Source organism: Giraffa tippelskirchi, chromosome 5 (genome assembly GCF_054371585.1).
Source record: "Giraffa tippelskirchi isolate mGirTip1 chromosome 5, T2T-mGirTip1v1.2.pri, whole genome shotgun sequence".
NCBI classification, from domain to species: Eukaryota; Metazoa; Chordata; class Mammalia; order Artiodactyla; family Giraffidae; genus Giraffa; species Giraffa tippelskirchi.
Window position 1 is genome coordinate 134,478,419 of NC_137279.1, and position 17,122 is coordinate 134,495,540.

Consider the following 17,122-nt stretch of genomic DNA (forward strand, 5'->3'; position numbering starts at 1 on the left):
CTTGCTAATCATTGACGATATAGCATCAGCTGACTATACGTACACATTCTGAATGGTTGAAGTGCAATTCTTCCTTCCACTTTCCTCTTCCCCACCCCATTCCCATCTCCTGCTTTATTCCCACCACCACAAAAAAGGGAGCGTAAAAATATGTTTAGTGTTATAAGTGTAAACCAGTGATTTACCTGTCACACACCTGTTATAAATTAGTGAGGAATCTCATATCCTCTCATTTCCCTAATGAAGCTGCCTAACAGATTTCTATTTATCTTCATAGATGCCTATAAGTTCAGGATTCCGGGAAAGGAAAAAAACCATATGGACTGAATGTTTTAATTCAATGGACTGAATTTTTATGTCCTTCCCAAATTCCTATGTCAAAATCCTGACCCCAAATGTGAAAGTGTTAGAAGGTAAGGCTTTTGGGAGTAATTATTAGGTCATGAAGTTGGAGCCCTAATAAATGGAATGAGTGCTCTTATCAAAAGACTCTAGAGAGTTCCCTTCTTTCTGCCATGAGAGGACACAGGGAGAAGATGGCTGTCTATGAACCAGGAAGTGGGCCATCATAGACACCAGTTCTGCTGGTGCCTTGATCTTGGACTTCCAGTCTCCAGAACTGTGAGATTTTCTACTGTGAGTAAGCCTCTCAGTCTCTGATATTTTGTTATAGCAACAGAAATGGACTAAGACACCAAACAAGCAAATAAAGCTTTTCTGTTTTTCAGTCTATTTTATCCAGGCATGCCTGCTGCTTTTTTTCCTAGAGATAATTCTGTCTGGAGCAATAATTAAAACCCTGGGGCCAGGCAGGGAGGAAGGAGCCAAAAGAATCATAGAACCTCCTCACCAGGTTGGATGGTCCTTTCTCTTTCATTATATCCCTGATTCTCCATGTTTATCTCCAACTCTTACTCATGAAAATCCTCATTGTCAGCATCAAGTCCTTTATAAGTTTCTCTGCCTCTCTAAATCTTGCATTTCTTTCAATGTTCAGCAAAAAACTGAAATCTCTAGAAATTTCCAGATTAACTCCCCTCCCAAAGTACACTTTCTTTACTGAATACTTTTAAGACCTGGGAAAGCAGGAAATGTTTGCTGAATTGACTCAGGCTGTGACCTATTGTGCAATTTTGGGACCTTGGGACAAAGGAAGGGAGGGGAACAGTCTAAGCTGAAAGTGTTAAGGAAAAGTTTTTGCTTACTCATGAAATTTAGAAGTGCTGGTGAAGTCATATATTTGTACAGAGATTATCAGTACCTCATAGTTACCAGGAAAAAAGGCCTTTTTTATAGTGTTTTATAAAGTGTGTTTTATGGGGTATGTGGCTCTACTTCCTGCTAGTTATAAAGAGGATAATAAAATCTGTTTGGATTTAAATGGGGGTAAAAGTGAAAACAACATTTGAACGGCACTATTGTACATTGCTGCTAAGTCGCTTCAGTCGTGTCCGACTCTGTGTGACCCCACAGACGGAGCCCACCAGGCTCCCCCGTCCCTGGGATTCTCCAGGCAAGAACTCTGGAGTGGGTTGCCATTTCCTTCTCCAATGCATGAAAGTGAAAAGTGAAAGTGAAGTCGCTCAGCCGTGTCCGACTCTTAGCGACCCCATGGACCGCAGCCTACCAGACTCCTCCATCCATAGGATTTTCCAGGCAAGAGTACTGGAGTGGGGTGCCATTGCCTTCTCCCAATTGTACATTAATCAAAGGCAAAAAATTAAGAATTGAGAAGTTAGCCCTCGACTTGCTGATTTTTTTCTCATCACAGTTTCTTTCTCAGATCTCATCCACTAAATGCTGGTCTCCAAACCTATGACACTGACTTCTCTGTCACACTTGAATCATCCTTCTCCAGCCACAGTCTGGGCCTTCCCAAGCATAGCCCACTCTTCCTCACACTCGATCACCTAAATTCAGACTTGTGGGTTTCCCCTTTAAACTGCTGTCTTTTGTTTCTGACAAAAACCTAATGTATTCCTTCATGCTGCTGCCCACACACACACCCTTTGCCTTTCACTCTGAAGCAGTTCTGACCTCTATTTCATGTTTTTCTACCCTCTCGACTATCCTTACTTAGAGTTGTTAGGATTAAATAAAACAACATTTAAAAAGCAAATAGCCCAGCACTTGGCACAGAGAAAATTTTCTTGTTCTCATTACTATCTTTCTTGTCCTTCCCATTTCACTGCTTCCAACCTTACTCAGGTCTCTTGGCCTCACGCTTGGACTTCTAGTTACTCTGTCGATAATCCAGTTTCTTCCTCACTGATCTGAGGAAGCCAGATTATCCACACGGCCATGTTCAGCTTCTGAAAACTCTGCTTGGATGGTTTCATCCTTATGCTTGTAAACCTTCAGTGGTGATTCCTTAATCTGGGCATTTGAGGCTCTCCATTACCTACCCGGTGTGCATTTCAGCATTTTCTCCCACTATTCACTAGCCATAATCGCTCTGCCCCATCAGTGGGGTCTACTGCTTCCTCCTCTCAAATATGCCCTGGGTTCTGCTGCCACAATTTTATTCATACTCTTCCCACTCTTCTCTCCCTTCTTTCCATCCATCAAAATGATATTCAACCTTGAAGATCCTCTTGTGAGAGGATCTCTAGCCCAAATGCTCAAAATGCTTTCCTTCTTTGCTGAATTCTTACAGTGCTCCCTGTCTGGGCCACTAGTCTGGTGCTTAACCCTTTCTGGCTCACTTTGATTCTCATCTTTTTTATGGGCATGTGGCCTATCTTCTTATCCAAATTAAGTCCCGGACAGGTTTCAGGTTCTCTGAATCGTTTTCAGCACTGAGCACAATATTATAAATAGTGCTGTCCATTGTCTATTTCTTGATTGATCACACTTACCTCGTGATCCATAACCAGCTGTTAAGCCATCATTTAGTAGAAATTCAGATGTGAAATGAATATATTTTCCTTCTTTTCCACATCCTCTATATTGCAAGGTGTATGGATCATTACCATGTGCCCCATACCAGTCAGTTACTATGACATGTGCCTAAATTAAAAGAAATGCCTTGTAATACCATGTATCTTGACTGTGATATTGGTGACACAAATATCTACATTTGTTAAAACACGTTGAACTGTACATTTAAGATATGTGCATTTTTTCTGTGTGGTTTATATCCCAATTTAAAAACAGACTTGTAAAAAATATATGCCTTTAGATGGAATTTAGAATGAATTCACAACTAAATGTCAACACAAATATCTGTCACTTTCAAAAATGTGTACATTTTAAAAACTTAACAGATTTCCATGAAACTTCATTACTGTCATTTGACGTACCCATTTTCCAGATTAAAATTTTCTCAAAAGTCAACACTGTAAAATTCTGACATTATATACACTGTAAAATGTAATTTAAATATTTAAAGAAATTTTAAGAGCATTTGCACATTATTTAGAGCTGTACTGTGAAATGTTATAGCCTTTGTGAACAACTTTCTGTAGGTTGATCCCTTGTCCTTTTATTCCCATAACCAATCAGATCAACAAAACAATTTTTCTGTTGAAGTTATATTTCATGTTGTACCCTGACCATTTCAATTACTATTTATAAAATACATTATTTTAAGTTGGAAACTAAAATAAATATCTATTCAAATAACATCTAGAGAACACAGTTTTATATACAACATTGTTCATTTTTAGGAAGAATGATAATACATTGTCTCGAGACTTGCTTTTAGAAGTTGTCTGGACACTTGTTCTTAGAAGTTAAGTATCTGGTTAATTTCTTTAAAGCTGATTTTGGAACAATAGATTTAATATAATCCTATAAGTGTATGGGTTTCCCTTGTGGCTCAGCTGGTAAAGAATCCGCCTGCAATGTGGGAGACCTGGGTTTGATCCCTGGGTTGGGAAGATCCCGTGGAGAAGGGAACGGCTACCTACTAGTATTCTGGATAGGAGAATTCCATGGACTGTATAGTCCATGGGTGGCAAAGAGTCAGACACGATTGAGTGACTTGCACTTTCATTTTCATAAATGTATATATATATATATATACATATATACACATATATATATATGTAATGATCACTGTAAAAGTACTACATGTGTACTGATGTGTGTGTGTGTGTGTGTGTCTGTGTACACACCACTGAGGAATAATGGAAGGTAATGTTTTCATTTTTCATATTTCTACATTGTCTTTTTGCAATAAGCATGAATTATTTTTATAATAATTAACATTTATTTTTAGAAAGGTGAGAATTCAGGCCAAGGACTTTTCAAGGCAACACCTGTGAAAGAGCTACAGTCTTGCCCTAGGAGAGTCTTCACGAGGACAAAACCTCATTTTTATGTCTGGAAAGTTGTCCTGAAGCAACAAGGAAAGAGTGCTCCACATGGGATGGAATGCTCAGGCTGTCTGGGGTTATATTCTACCTTATAGGCCATAGTAAGACAGTTTTTACCTACTTTTCCTAACCCTCTCCCCACCCTCTGCTTCCTACCTACACTAGACTATAGATTCACAAGGACAGGAACTATATTGCTTTTCCTTGTGTCCTATGTCATGCCTAGCATGGCTCCTGTATATAACGATTGTTCACTAAGTGTTTGCTTGATTAACATTATGAGACTAAAAGAATTGATATCTAGCACATATATGATTCAGTGATTCTTTCCTTTAATCTTTCTGTTCAGTCATATTTGCTTTAGTTATTTATTTGTCTTCTCCATTAGGATGAGAAGTACCACCTGATTTTGTTGTTGGTAAACGCCAATACTTTTTTGTTCCACTAAAGGCCAAAGTGATTAACAACGTCTGTGTAAGATAACTGGTGACAGCATAGCTTAGAGCAAAGAGCATAGGTTTTGGAATCAAATGGGCATGAATTCAAATTGCTCCTTAATTTACCAGCTGCTTGACCTGGGATAAAATCCTTACTATATTTGAGCCTCATTTTCCTAATTTTCAATAACAGCAACTAACAGCAACAATTTTAGGTGTGACTGAGAACTGAGCAATATATATATTAAGCAATTAAGCAGTTATATGGAATGTGTAGGATTATATACTATATAATATAATAATACACCAACAATATAATAATATAATGTTAATATTTTAATATATATATATAAAATGTCTGGCATTTGAAGTGAAGTGAAGTGAAAGTCACTCAGTCGTGTCCGATTCTTTGCGATCCCATGGAATATACAGTCCATGGAATTCTCCAGGCCAGAATACTGGAGTGGGTAGCTGTTATCTTCTCCAGGGTATCTTCCCAACCCAGGGATCGAACCCAGGTCTCCCACATTGCAGGTGGATTCTTTACCAGCTGAGACACAATAATATAATAATACACCAACAATATAATAATATAATACTAATAATGTAATAATTATATATATATATGTAGAATGTCTGGCACTTAATTGAAGTTTAATAAACAGTATCTCTCTTCTCAGTTTATCCCAGTGTCTCTGTCTCTCTTATCTCCATGTCCAAGCATCAAATGCTTTCATTTGGTTATAAATCAAATAGTTTTAAGAGCCCCTTTAACTTTTTTAGGACACTGGAATGCCTATCAATATTGCTATTAATATATCATTCAGTTACTAAGGAATAAACTTCAAAAAAAAGCTAAGAATTAAAACAGCCTTAGGAAAATTCATGCCAAGTGACACAAATAAGGAAAAGGGGAAATTACCATAATCCAGCCCTTCTATTTGAGTTGTCATTACAGATCTTGAACCCACTCCATTGCTGACACCCTGAGCTGTGTCCTCAATGCCTCTGCTCCTGCCTTTTCTGGTAGCTGCTAGGACTCTTTTCACAGTAATCTCAAATAGTCATTTGCCAAATTTATTTAAAATTTATCTGTAGCATGTTCCCAGTATGTGCCAGACATGACCATGGATGTTTATAATTTTCAGCTTACGAGAGTCCTTGAAGCTTAAGTTCTTTTTTCTTTTTCTTTTTTTGGTTGGGAAAGAAAAGGTAGCCATGCCTCTTACACTGCTTTCTTCCTTGCTTCTCTCAACATACTTCTCAAAAACAGTCTCCTGGACTTGAGCTAATGTGAAATTCTACTAATTTGCACTCTTGTGGGATAGGAAAGTCGAATTTTTATGTGTGAGTGGCTTAGGCTTCTGTATGGACATGCATGTTTATTGCCCCGGACGGGGTGGGAAATGAGGATAGTCATAATTGGAATCATTCCCTTTACATCTCATACTCAGAATAAAACTAGTTCTTGGTCCTTAACCAAGAATTTCAGAAAGGAAGGACCCTGTAAGTTAAAAAGTGAAAGAGATCATCTGCAAGGCTGCTTGGGCAATGGCATTTTGCTTATTTTTTACTTCATAATTTTAACTTATTACATGTATATATTTTCATACATTTTGTGCATAACAACCTTTTCAATAATATTATTTGTGTATTAATATCAATGATTTGTTATTGCCTAAAGTTTGAACACATTATATTGTATTTTCTTCTTCAGTTAAATTCATTTAACGAAATCCTGAGTTCTCACCTTGTCGTATGATTCTTGTTTTACTTTGCTGTAATTACTAGCTTTCCATGTGGCAGGTATTAAAATCTTTACATTTCTGAAAAACACTCTTCTCTTGGTAGCATTAAATAGGTAAAAAGAAGCTTCGGTTATCATTTCCTATAACCAAATAAAAGAAAGTTTGTATTATCACTGTGAATTCTTAATGTTTTGGTTTTCTAGATATACTTGAATAAGTGGTAACAAAAATAATGAAAATATTTTGAAGGAGCCCATTTCTTCTAGACAGAGCATTAGATTTGGGGAAAACTTAGAAGCAAAATAAGTAACTTCAAATGCTTATCTGAGAATTTAGAACACTAACTGTGTGTCTCGGCTTGCCCATATAGTTTTCCCAATTTTGTAAAAGAAAAGCTTTCACAAAGCTTTCTAAGCTTTCATGGAACAAATCTGTTTCATGTCAAGCCTGTGGGCATGTCCAAGACCATACCTTATGACAATACTAATTTCATTAAAGCAATACCAAAGGGAGACTCAAGTAATGGAGCTGTGAGCCTGTCTTACCATACTGAGGGGAAAATAGTCAAGTTACTTCACAGGACAGTCAGGTGAAAAGAATGTTGCTCTTTGGCGCACCATCCAGACTCTCTTTCTGTCTGAGAATTCCCACCCTCAGGATGGAATTCAGCAACATGATTTTAATAAGTGCAATCATGCTTCTTCATCAGCCAAGCATCTGGTCTTTGTTGCCACAATGGGTTACTTTTGGAGTTTCTGCCCCTCAAACAGTTAAGTCGATAAACACAAAAGCTAAAATTAGTAGTAACCAACAACAACAGATAAAAGGGGTCTAGGTAAACAGTATGTAAGCTGAGACTACACAGAATTAGGTGAATGGGTTGGCTTGGCTTTAATTATAATTTTTGTTGCTATCTTTGAGAAACACCCCTTTCTCTGCTGCTCAGATACAAACTAGGCAGGGTTGTTAATTCCGTAAAGAAAGCTACAGGTCTATATGAATAAGATGATGGTTTCAGTTTCACATACACCACTCACCTTAATGTTTGGGATGAGGTTCTGATCCTCGGATACCTGAGGATTGACTGCAACAAGTAATCCATCGTACCCATTGTCTCGAAGCTGCAGTCCGGCTCCCAGGAAGAGGAATTCTGGACTTAAGGCCACCAGGAGAGTCACAAACTTCAGGCTGCAAACAGGACCATCACTATCCCTGTGGGTCATGTTGAGAGAAGCCTCTGATTCAGTCACACTGGTCCTTCCAGGTACATTGTGCCAAGTTGTTAATGGCGAAGCAGATAATTTCTTCCTGAACTTGGAAGGGCTTAGAATCTGTGATGAAGGAGGTGCCTTCTTTGCAAAATCTGGGGTGGATCTAAATGAGACCTGTCTCTGCAAGTTCTTTTTCTCTAGGCGATGCCACACTTGCCTATTCTGTGGCTGGGCTTCCTCCTGAATCATGGTTGGGCAAGAAATCTTCCACCCCTTACTTATTTTATGTCTTCTCAAAAGGAATAGGAAAATAAGGCAAAAGGAGTTTCAAAGAGGGAGGGCTGGCTGGGTGGGCTGGGAGTCAGAGAATCTGGGTTTTTCCATCCACTTTTACTAGACACACAGAGATCTGTTTTTCTCTCTTCATCTTTGAAAACCTCCTCCAGCAGTCAGAGAAACTACTTCCCTATGGCTCTCAGGTAATTTTTTGTTTGATGGACGATTCCTTTGTCTGCGTATTTTGAAGATTTAAAAATCCATCCTGCAACCCTCTCCCTGAGGCCCTTAGGTCAGCTTATGACTGGAGGGAAGGTATCGGGTATCTCCCAGGGAGGGCCAAGTGCCAGGAACTTGCATGCCTGTGCAGGCCACAGAGACTGTTCCCTCTGTCCTTGCTGCTTTTTCTCTCTGGATCAAGGAAAAGAATGGATTTCTCTTTTAGCAACTGTCTCCTGAGAGCAAGGCTGCGCCTCAGTCAACTTTCCATTTCTCTAATAGCTCTCACAGGATCTGGAGTACAGTAGGCCTCACAAATATTTTATAAGTGATTAATGTTACCTGATAATTATATAATGCTTTAGAGTTTACAAGTGAACCCACTTAAATTTCAATTCCCTAGTATAGGTACAATTTTTTTTTTTAATAAAGTCTATCATTTATTTCCACCTGTTAGGTACAATTTTTACTACTACTTTTCAACGAAGACATTGAGTCTCAGACAGATTATGAAAATTAGCCAATGGGAAGGGAGCTAACTTTTATCGTGTGCTGGGTTTTATCATATCTATCTTATTGGTAACAAAACTGAGGCTCAGAAAATCTAAGTAACTTGTTCAAAGCTGTGTGAGTATTATTACAGGCTTAGAATGAAACCAACTGACTCTAGGTTCCAGGGTTTTTCACTGAACCATGTCTCTATGTTCTCAAGAAACTAGAAATGAAATGTTAAGAGCTGAAATGTTGAGGGACATTGAAGGGAATTTGTCTCTTACTGTCCTTCTGTTTGTAAACTTTCCTCCCACTGCTTCTCGCCTGCTTTTCCTACAACTTCCTTTACTGTCCTGGGAGCCTGAGCTGAGCTCTCTACCTACCTAAAATCCTCTCTTTCACTCTGTCAGTACATCAGGTACCTCCCCTTTGAAGCATGATCATGGCTACAGTGTCACATTCATATTGTGTTATTGGCTGCCTGCTTCCTGCTGAGGGGCTTATGACAGAGGGATCCTGCCTGTTTTTCTCACTACCTCCTTAGTACCTAATCAGTAAATACTCAATAAATATTAGTTGAATAAATGAATGAACAGAGTCAGAGAGGTAAAGTAAAGCAGAATAAGAAGAAGCCCTGGATCATAGTGTGAAAATAATCTCCCCAATTTTGAAAGTGTCTCTTCTAGAAGGTATCACGTCTGCTCCGGAACCGTTTCCCTCTTGATTCCTCTTAAAAGAAGTTGCTTGGGTTTTGGTGCTCTCTCGGGGGTGCTGGAGAATGAATGTCACTAGTCACCACGTGGCTACCAGAGTTGCTCATGCTACAGCTCAGAGGTCAGCTTAGCTGTCTTGTCTTCCGTGGCTGATTCACAGCCATGGTTTTTTCCTCTCACTCACGCTGTGTCTGAGTGGAAGCTACAAGGCGTGGCAACTTCAAAGGCTTTGCCTGGAACTGTGACTCATTGATTGCAATGATGCACTTTATTTTCAGCTTTCCTTGGCACTTAATTTTCTTTTGCTAATCTCTTATGCTTTCAAGAAAAACATTATTCCCATCAGCAAAGCAATATACTAAAAAATTAAATGCGTAAGCCACATTATGACAGTAGCTTTTTGCCACAATCAGGGAAGTTTCTTCTTAACCACTGTGCACACTTATGTAAGTTGTTCACTGGCTAAGGTGGGAGCTGAGGGCCGACATCCAGCTCTCTCTCTACTTGTTCTTGTCGACGGTTACAATGGCTCCCTTAGAATGTAGGGGTGGAGAATGTTGGCTACAGAGTGCACGCAGCTTTATAAAGAACAATCATGAGTGAACAGTTTTATCCAACTTCACCTGGGTTAAAACCTGAAAAACACAGTCAGATTTTGCCAGGCATGACATCTATTCCTGTCTATCTGCTTTTTGATTCCTTGGTTCTGGAACCTAATCCCTAGGTCTGGCTGCTTGGCAGGATTCCACTTTCATCACCTGCCTCTTCAGATTCCTAGTCCTTGGCGCATTTTTTTTTTTTTAACTGTGTCTTGGGAGTCATATTCACTCCTGAAAGCCCTTTCCCATTGCCTCTGTTCTGACCTACCTGAGAACACTTTCTGCTCTCAGCAACCAGACCTGGGGCGGGGCTGGCTGAGTATCTCTTCTTCCTACCTTCTCTTCTGACCATGCTGACCCTACAGGAGACAAAACTAAAACACTGGCAAATCCTGACTTGACTAAGTGACTTAAAGTTATTCCTGAGCAGTGTCTACTTCCGATAAAGTGTGAGACCTTGTCAACAACAACAAAAACCCAGATTATCCTTTCATTCAAAAAAAGTCACTGCTCCTATAGATTTTATGATAGCTGAGAATTGAAACAAACCTGAAGTGAAGAAAAATGGGAATACAATGTTTAAGCATTTATTTCAATGTTATATAAATTTTAGGATTCTACTGTTTTTATCTGTTTTCAAGAAAATAAGAGTTATTCAGTTTCAGTAACTGAAGAATCTAAAGCACATTTTTGTTCACTGTCTAAATTTACAGTTCAGGCTGACCCCAGAAGGCCTCTCTTTTTTTCTCATGGAATCTGCAGGTAGATACCCATAACCAAAGTGAGTTAAATATGCAGTTGGGATCAGAGAATCAGGAGATCTGACATCTTGAGGAGTCCCAAAAAGCTTCGAATAATTTTCTCTCAGGCTTTTGTTTCAGCTTGTCAGCAATCCCATTTAGAAGAGGAAAATATCATCCTCTGTGTGTCTTGGCTACAAAGCTTATGGGCCACTTCAGTTTTGCAATGTTTTTGAACTAAATCAAAACAGAAGGTAAAAACAGTTGTAGACTGAATTTGTTTTAACTTTTTACTTCATATTGGAGTATAGTTTATTAACAATATTTTGTTAGTTCCAGATGTACAACAAAGTGATTCAATCATACATATGTGCATGTATCTATTCTTTTTCAAATTATTTTCCCAATTAAGTTGTTACATAGTATTGAGCAGAATTTGAATAAAACATAGACCTTGCTAAGGACTAAGATGGCTCATTGTACACCTGCCTTACCCCATTTTCTTTACAGTTACGCTCATTTTCAAGGCAAAGGAGTGCAGTGGATGGTGCAGATAGGGTCTGGGAAGTCATGTGTGTTTATTGAGTCACGACTTTGCCAAAGCACAGAGTGGTTACACTTCATTTCTCATTTCTTGAATTCTCTCCATGCAGTCTTTCACCTCTGGGATTTTGCAACAAAAAACTAAGCTCATGGCATCCGGCCCCATCACTTCGTGGCAAATAAATGAGGAAACAATGGAAACAGTGGCAGACTTTATTTCCTTGGGCTCCAAAATCACAGCAGATAGTGACTGCAGCCATGGAATTAAAAGATGCTTGCTCTTTAGTAGAAAAGTTATGACAAACCAAGACAGCTTATTAAAAAGCAGAGAAACCACTTTGCTGACAAAGTCTGTATAGTCAAAGCTATGGTTTTCTCAGTAGTCATGTACAAATGTGAGTTGGGCTATAAAGAAGGCTGAGCACTAAAGAATTGATGCTTTTGAGCTATGGACATCAAGGAGATCAAACCAGTCAATCCTAAAGGAAATCAACCCTGAATACTCATTGGAAGGACTGATGCTTAAGCTGAAGCTCCAATACTTTGGCCATCTGATGCAAAAAGCTGACTTTTGCATCTTGGATCTTGGAAAAGGATATTGGAAAAGATCTTGATGCTGGGAAAGATTAAAGGCAGGAGGAGAAGGGGGCGACAGAGGATGAGATGATTGGATGGCATCACCAACTCAATGGACATGAGTTTGAGCAAACTCTGGGAGATGGTGAAGGACTGGGAAGCCTGGTGTGCTGCAGTCTATGGGGTCGCAAAGAGTCAGACACAGCTGAGAAACTGAAAAACAGTAACTCCACTCTCATGGTGGCAATAATTTGTGCACAAGAAAACCCTCCAAAATTTGCCCAAATGAATGGAAACAAGAACTACTTTTAATGGTAATACAAGCTAGTGGTAAAGAATCTGCCTGCCAGTGCAAGAGACTAAAAGACGCAGGTTTGATCCCTGGGTTGGGAAGATTCCCCTGGAGGAGGGCATGTCAACCCACTCCAGTATTCTTGCCTAGAGAGTATCATGGACAGAGGAGCGTGGGGGTCTATAGTCCATAGGTTCACAAAGAGTTGGTCACGACTGAGCGACTGAGCACACGGCACAATAAAGAAAATGTGAGAAAGGTATGGACTATTCCTCATTTGCAAAAAATTCTATAAAGTTACCTTCTATAAATATTGTTCTATGTATTATGTACCAGATAGTGTATAGTATCATGCTATGTATAATATATTACTACCATTATTTTTTCAGAGAAGAAAAAAGAGAAAGCAAAAATGTAGGGGAAATTATTTTAAAAGATGAAAAATAACCAGAGAGACTCAGAACAAAAAGCGGAAGTAGAAGTATAACATCTTGACTGTTCTTCCCTAGCTTCCCTTTCTGTTTTCTTCCTGATCTGATTCTGTCCTCAATACCTCTGAGAAGCTCCGGGCCCTGCCAGATTCCTTGACTTCCCCCATTCCCACCAACAGGGGGCAGCAAATTTTTCTGTTTTCCTTCTCTCCTTATGCTGCTTCTGCTGCTCCATCTAAGGCCACCAGACAAAGAACCGAAATCAACTCTACCCAGATCTGGAAATGGGGGGATTAGGGCTCCCCCTTCTGTTTTTGGAGTGTAGGTACGTGGGGCTCTGAATCCCCAGGCAAAACTGTCAGCAAATGAAATTAGCCTGCACAGACCTTCTAGAGTAAACCAAAAGATACTTGGCATAGTGCTTTTCAAATTTAAATATTCCTGAGAATTACCTGTTCAAATGCAGATTCCAACTCTGGAGGTCAAGGTAAGGTCTATATTCTGGACTTTTTTTAATCAGCTCCCAGGTGATGCTGAGGATGCTGGTCCTTGGGCCACACTTCATAAGTCTGTGTAGTCTTTCAATATATATATATTTTTAATTCTTATGGGAAAGGCCTGTGTTTTCTTCAGAACTCAGGAAAAAAATACTGCATTAATTATGGATTTTTGTGGTAACACCATTATTTATTCTTTGTAAAGAAACAACTACTGAGTGCAAGGTTGAAAATAACAACATCAACACAGATAGCTAGGTTTATAGCTTACGCAGTGAATGGTGAATGGTGCCACCAGATTTGTGGTCTCCAAAGGAGAAGATTTAACTCCTGGACCAAAGACAGTCTCAGTCACTCAGAGCTTTATGTAGATTTTATTTAAGGAGAAAGTGACATAAAAAGCTTCTGATATAGACATCAGAAGAGGGAAGGAGAGTACCCACCTCACTAGTTTAAGCAGAGCCTCATATACTTCTCAACTAGTTGTTGAAAATAGATAAAAAGAATACCTCAAGGTTGTAAGAATTCCATCAAACCCTTTCCCAAGGCATACATCCTGAGATAACTTTGGCACAAGATTAGCCGAGGAGAACAGTTCTGGGCAACTGACTCTGGGTGAGATATACTGTTGCTGTGTAATCAGGGGTACCTCTTGAGAAACAAGTTCCCAGGCAAAATGTGTTACAATTATAATCATTAACATAGAGCCTAAGAAAAGCATTTCTGTGAGTAAGACATTGTGCTGTGTGATCATTAACTTCTAAAGAAAGGCCAGTTCTCAGGCAAGATATATTGTTGTACAAGGCAAACAGAAAGCATGAGGGAGAATGTTCATCTCCTCCTTAAAGGGCCTTGGACTGCCTGCCTAAGCTTTAACTCTTTCACTCTCCCCTTTTTCTTTTAGCAGAATATGGTTGCCAGGGAAAGAGGCAGAGAAATCTTTCTGTAACTTCTTCCTGCTGGTAAGGGACACAGACCCTAAATTGTTGAGGCAACATATTCTCCTCACCCTCATATTGAGGATCTCTGATCCAGGGGTCCCAAGTAATAGTTGGAAGAGGCTGTGGCAATCGTAGGAGCTTGAACAACCCTTTGTAACTTAAATGCCTCAAGCCGTTTAGATACAAAATTCATTATACAGTTACAGATATAAGGAGCAAACAGCAAGAATAAGATGATTACGATTATTACAGTCGAGATAGTTTTCCACCAAGGAGAGTTTGTAAATCAAAATTGTATCTGTGACGTGAGTAGAACATCAGGGGTGTACATTTTGAAGTGTGACCAGAATCTCTTCATCACCTTTACTTTGTCTAGGAAGCCATTGTACCCTTTAGAAAGAACAAACTAGACAAGTAGATTTAAAAGGCAGAGACCAATAATCAGTAAAAGAATTATTGTAGTCAGTGGTCCAAGCAAGAGTAAGAATTAGGTCACATTTGGTAGTAACTTTGATCCTGGTCTAGATAGAGTCAACACGTGGGCTGCCCTGTTTATAAGAATGGAGCCATTTAGCATGTTCATACACATTTTGAATGTAGGTATAACAAACCCAGTTAGGAGTAGTTGAAAGAGTGACAACCTTAATCTTAACAAACAAAATAAATCTTACCATTTCTTTATAGAAGAATGAGTCTGAACCCCAATGTAGACAGCTGTTTTAGGGAGACTTATAGCCAGGTAGCCAGTTGTCTGAGTTTGTCCAAGTAGGCTTTAGCCTCTTATTGTGGTATTAACATATAAACCAAAGTAGTTATCACCATTAACAATTTCAGTGTTTTTCTAGGTATGAGAAGATGCAAGAATTTGGGCTCAAGAAATCTTTACCTGAAAATATCTACCTATCTGAAGGCCTGTTTTGTCCGTTTTTTTTCAGAGCACAGAGTAAGTGTCTAATTTCTGATTTTCACCCTGAATTCCATTCAGGGCATATTGAAGGTCAGCAGCTGTAGTGTCCATGATTTAACCTTTGTAGAGGCAGATGGCAAGTGCCAGTTTCCAGTTGCAGGGATCCCTTATGGCCATGAGTTTGTCCATGGTTTGGAGGGCATTTCATGACCATCTTGTCCCACAGTACTGGGAAGGCTCATTCCAAGGTCTGTTGACGATTTCACTGATAGGTCACTCAATGTGCTGTTACTTGACTAGGCCCTGTGAGTAGCAAAAGTCTCTGGACCACATCTGTCTCACCAGTCTGTTGGTCCAGGAAAATATTCCCTCTTGTTGCTTCTTATACAGAGTCACACTATTATAATTATGAATTTCATATGGAACTGTACACCATCATTATATCAGTGGCTCTGTCACACACTTGATTATGTAAGGGACAACACTTTTGCAACAAGCAGTATAGAAAACAATATAGTTAGTAGTAATAGTAAAATCATAAGTAAGAACTTAAGTCAAGAACTTCCATTAGGTATAGCCCAGTGATATCTCCAGGTCATCTGACTTTGTTAAATGACTCTGGCCTGTTGTTAATCTCTTGGTTGTAGATCCTGGAGCATCTGATCTTTATTCAAAGACTGGTTACTGAGATAAGCTTAAGGAAAAAACTCAGAGTGCCTTTTTTAATAACTTAATTAAACCTCTTATCAATATAACATAACCACAAGGAACTGTCTCAGAAGTGAATCTTAGTATATACAGACCTTAATTAACAAAACTAGAACTTAATAGTCAGTGAAACATAATAGATGACATAGGCCTGACATCAGTTGGGTGGATTTTTCTTTTAGAGTTCCCCAGTATATTTTGAGGTTTATATCTGATAAGGCTCCAATTTCTGGAGAGATGAGGCAGAGAGAAAAAAGTTATAATTTTACCAAGTGTAAATCACTAAATTGTTTTAAACCATTAGTAACTTGAGGAGAAGAGTTTCTTTATATCTGGGAACAAAGATTAGAAGCCAGTAGTATGTCAGACAAAAAGTTATGAAAATTGTAATCATATTTAGGAGTTTATTCAACCCCATGTAACCGATCCCTTTGTTCTGCCATCCTTGCCTGACAACTGAGGATGCCAGTGAAAATAATAGTCTCTAAGAAGCTCGTGAAGTTTTTTTGTGCCAATGTCTGTATGACCTGTCCAGCAAAGTGGGTGTCCCAATCACTGGAAATTGCAGAAAACACATTCTAACCATTTTTAAAATCTCTATTATGAGATATTAACCCTGAAGCCAGGAAAGGCTTTATCTTATTGAATAAAAGTGGGGTTTGTCAAGGAGCTGGGAAAAGCCAGGCAACCATCTTGGACCTCCTATAGCCCTGACTGTTTGATTTATAGCCATTGTTTATCCATTTTAAATTCCCTGATGAGGGGTTAACTTTGTAGAAGAAGAATGAGCTTTGTCTATGTGTGCCATAGTCTGCATAGATCATTGTGAAATAACACTCATTCATTTTATCAAAGTAACAAAAGATTTTAAAAAGCAAGTATGAATCACTTAAAGACAAGAAATTTATATAGTCTGTTATCAAAAGCCATATTCCAAGAAGACTTTGTTCTTTTAAAGGGGAGAGAAAAACAAATTCTAGTTTGGTACCACTTTATATTCACTGTGAAACAATAGTTATTCACAAAGTATCAATAAAAGGCAGTTTAATGACTTAAGAAATTTGTATCATGCACAAAACTCTCTTCTACCTGCCACAAACCTTTTTTATTTGTCACAAACCTTTTTATATTTTGTATTTGCCCACTCAGAGAACAGCCAGCTATAAGTTCAGATTTACTTCCTTTTCCCTTAATAGAATGCAATTCTATTTCTTAGAACTTTTTATTGAAAACACAAGTCCTACTTTCCTTCAGCAACCATGAACTGTACTTTATATCATCATTCTGTAGATTGGTAAACATAAATCACCCAAAGCTATGTCATTTACAAAAGTATTTTCGCAAAATCAATAAATAAACATTAATATCATGTATCAATTCAATAGTAAATATGTCCCAGTTCACACAAGCCTGAAATTCATTTAGTATAGTTTTCTTGAATCTAGAATTGTTTGATTTGTAAGTGCTTACTTC

At 38.6% G+C, this 17,122-nt stretch overlaps 1 protein-coding gene across 3 annotated transcripts in view; it reads right to left on the bottom strand.

Moving 5' to 3' along the window:
- CLCA2 (chloride channel accessory 2) overlaps nt 1–17,122 on the bottom strand; it is a 53,847-nt gene that overhangs the window by 34,625 nt on the left and 2,100 nt on the right. Inside the window, exons 2-5 of one of the 3 annotated variants that reach the window (XM_081489967.1) lie at nt 13,049–13,174; nt 7,542–7,716; nt 6,507–6,644; nt 2,859–3,009 (exon numbers count right to left, since the gene is read on the bottom strand). In XM_081489967.1, coding sequence (XP_081346093.1) covers nt 2,859–3,009; nt 6,507–6,644; nt 7,542–7,716; nt 13,049–13,161 — 577 coding nt within the window. In that variant the 5' untranslated portion in view covers nt 13,162–13,174. Of the gene's footprint in view, nt 1–2,858; nt 3,010–6,506; nt 6,645–7,541; nt 8,403–13,048; nt 13,175–17,122 lie in introns of all 3 variants that reach the window. The other 2 variants (XM_081489966.1, XM_081489968.1) reach the window with 2 other exon arrangements.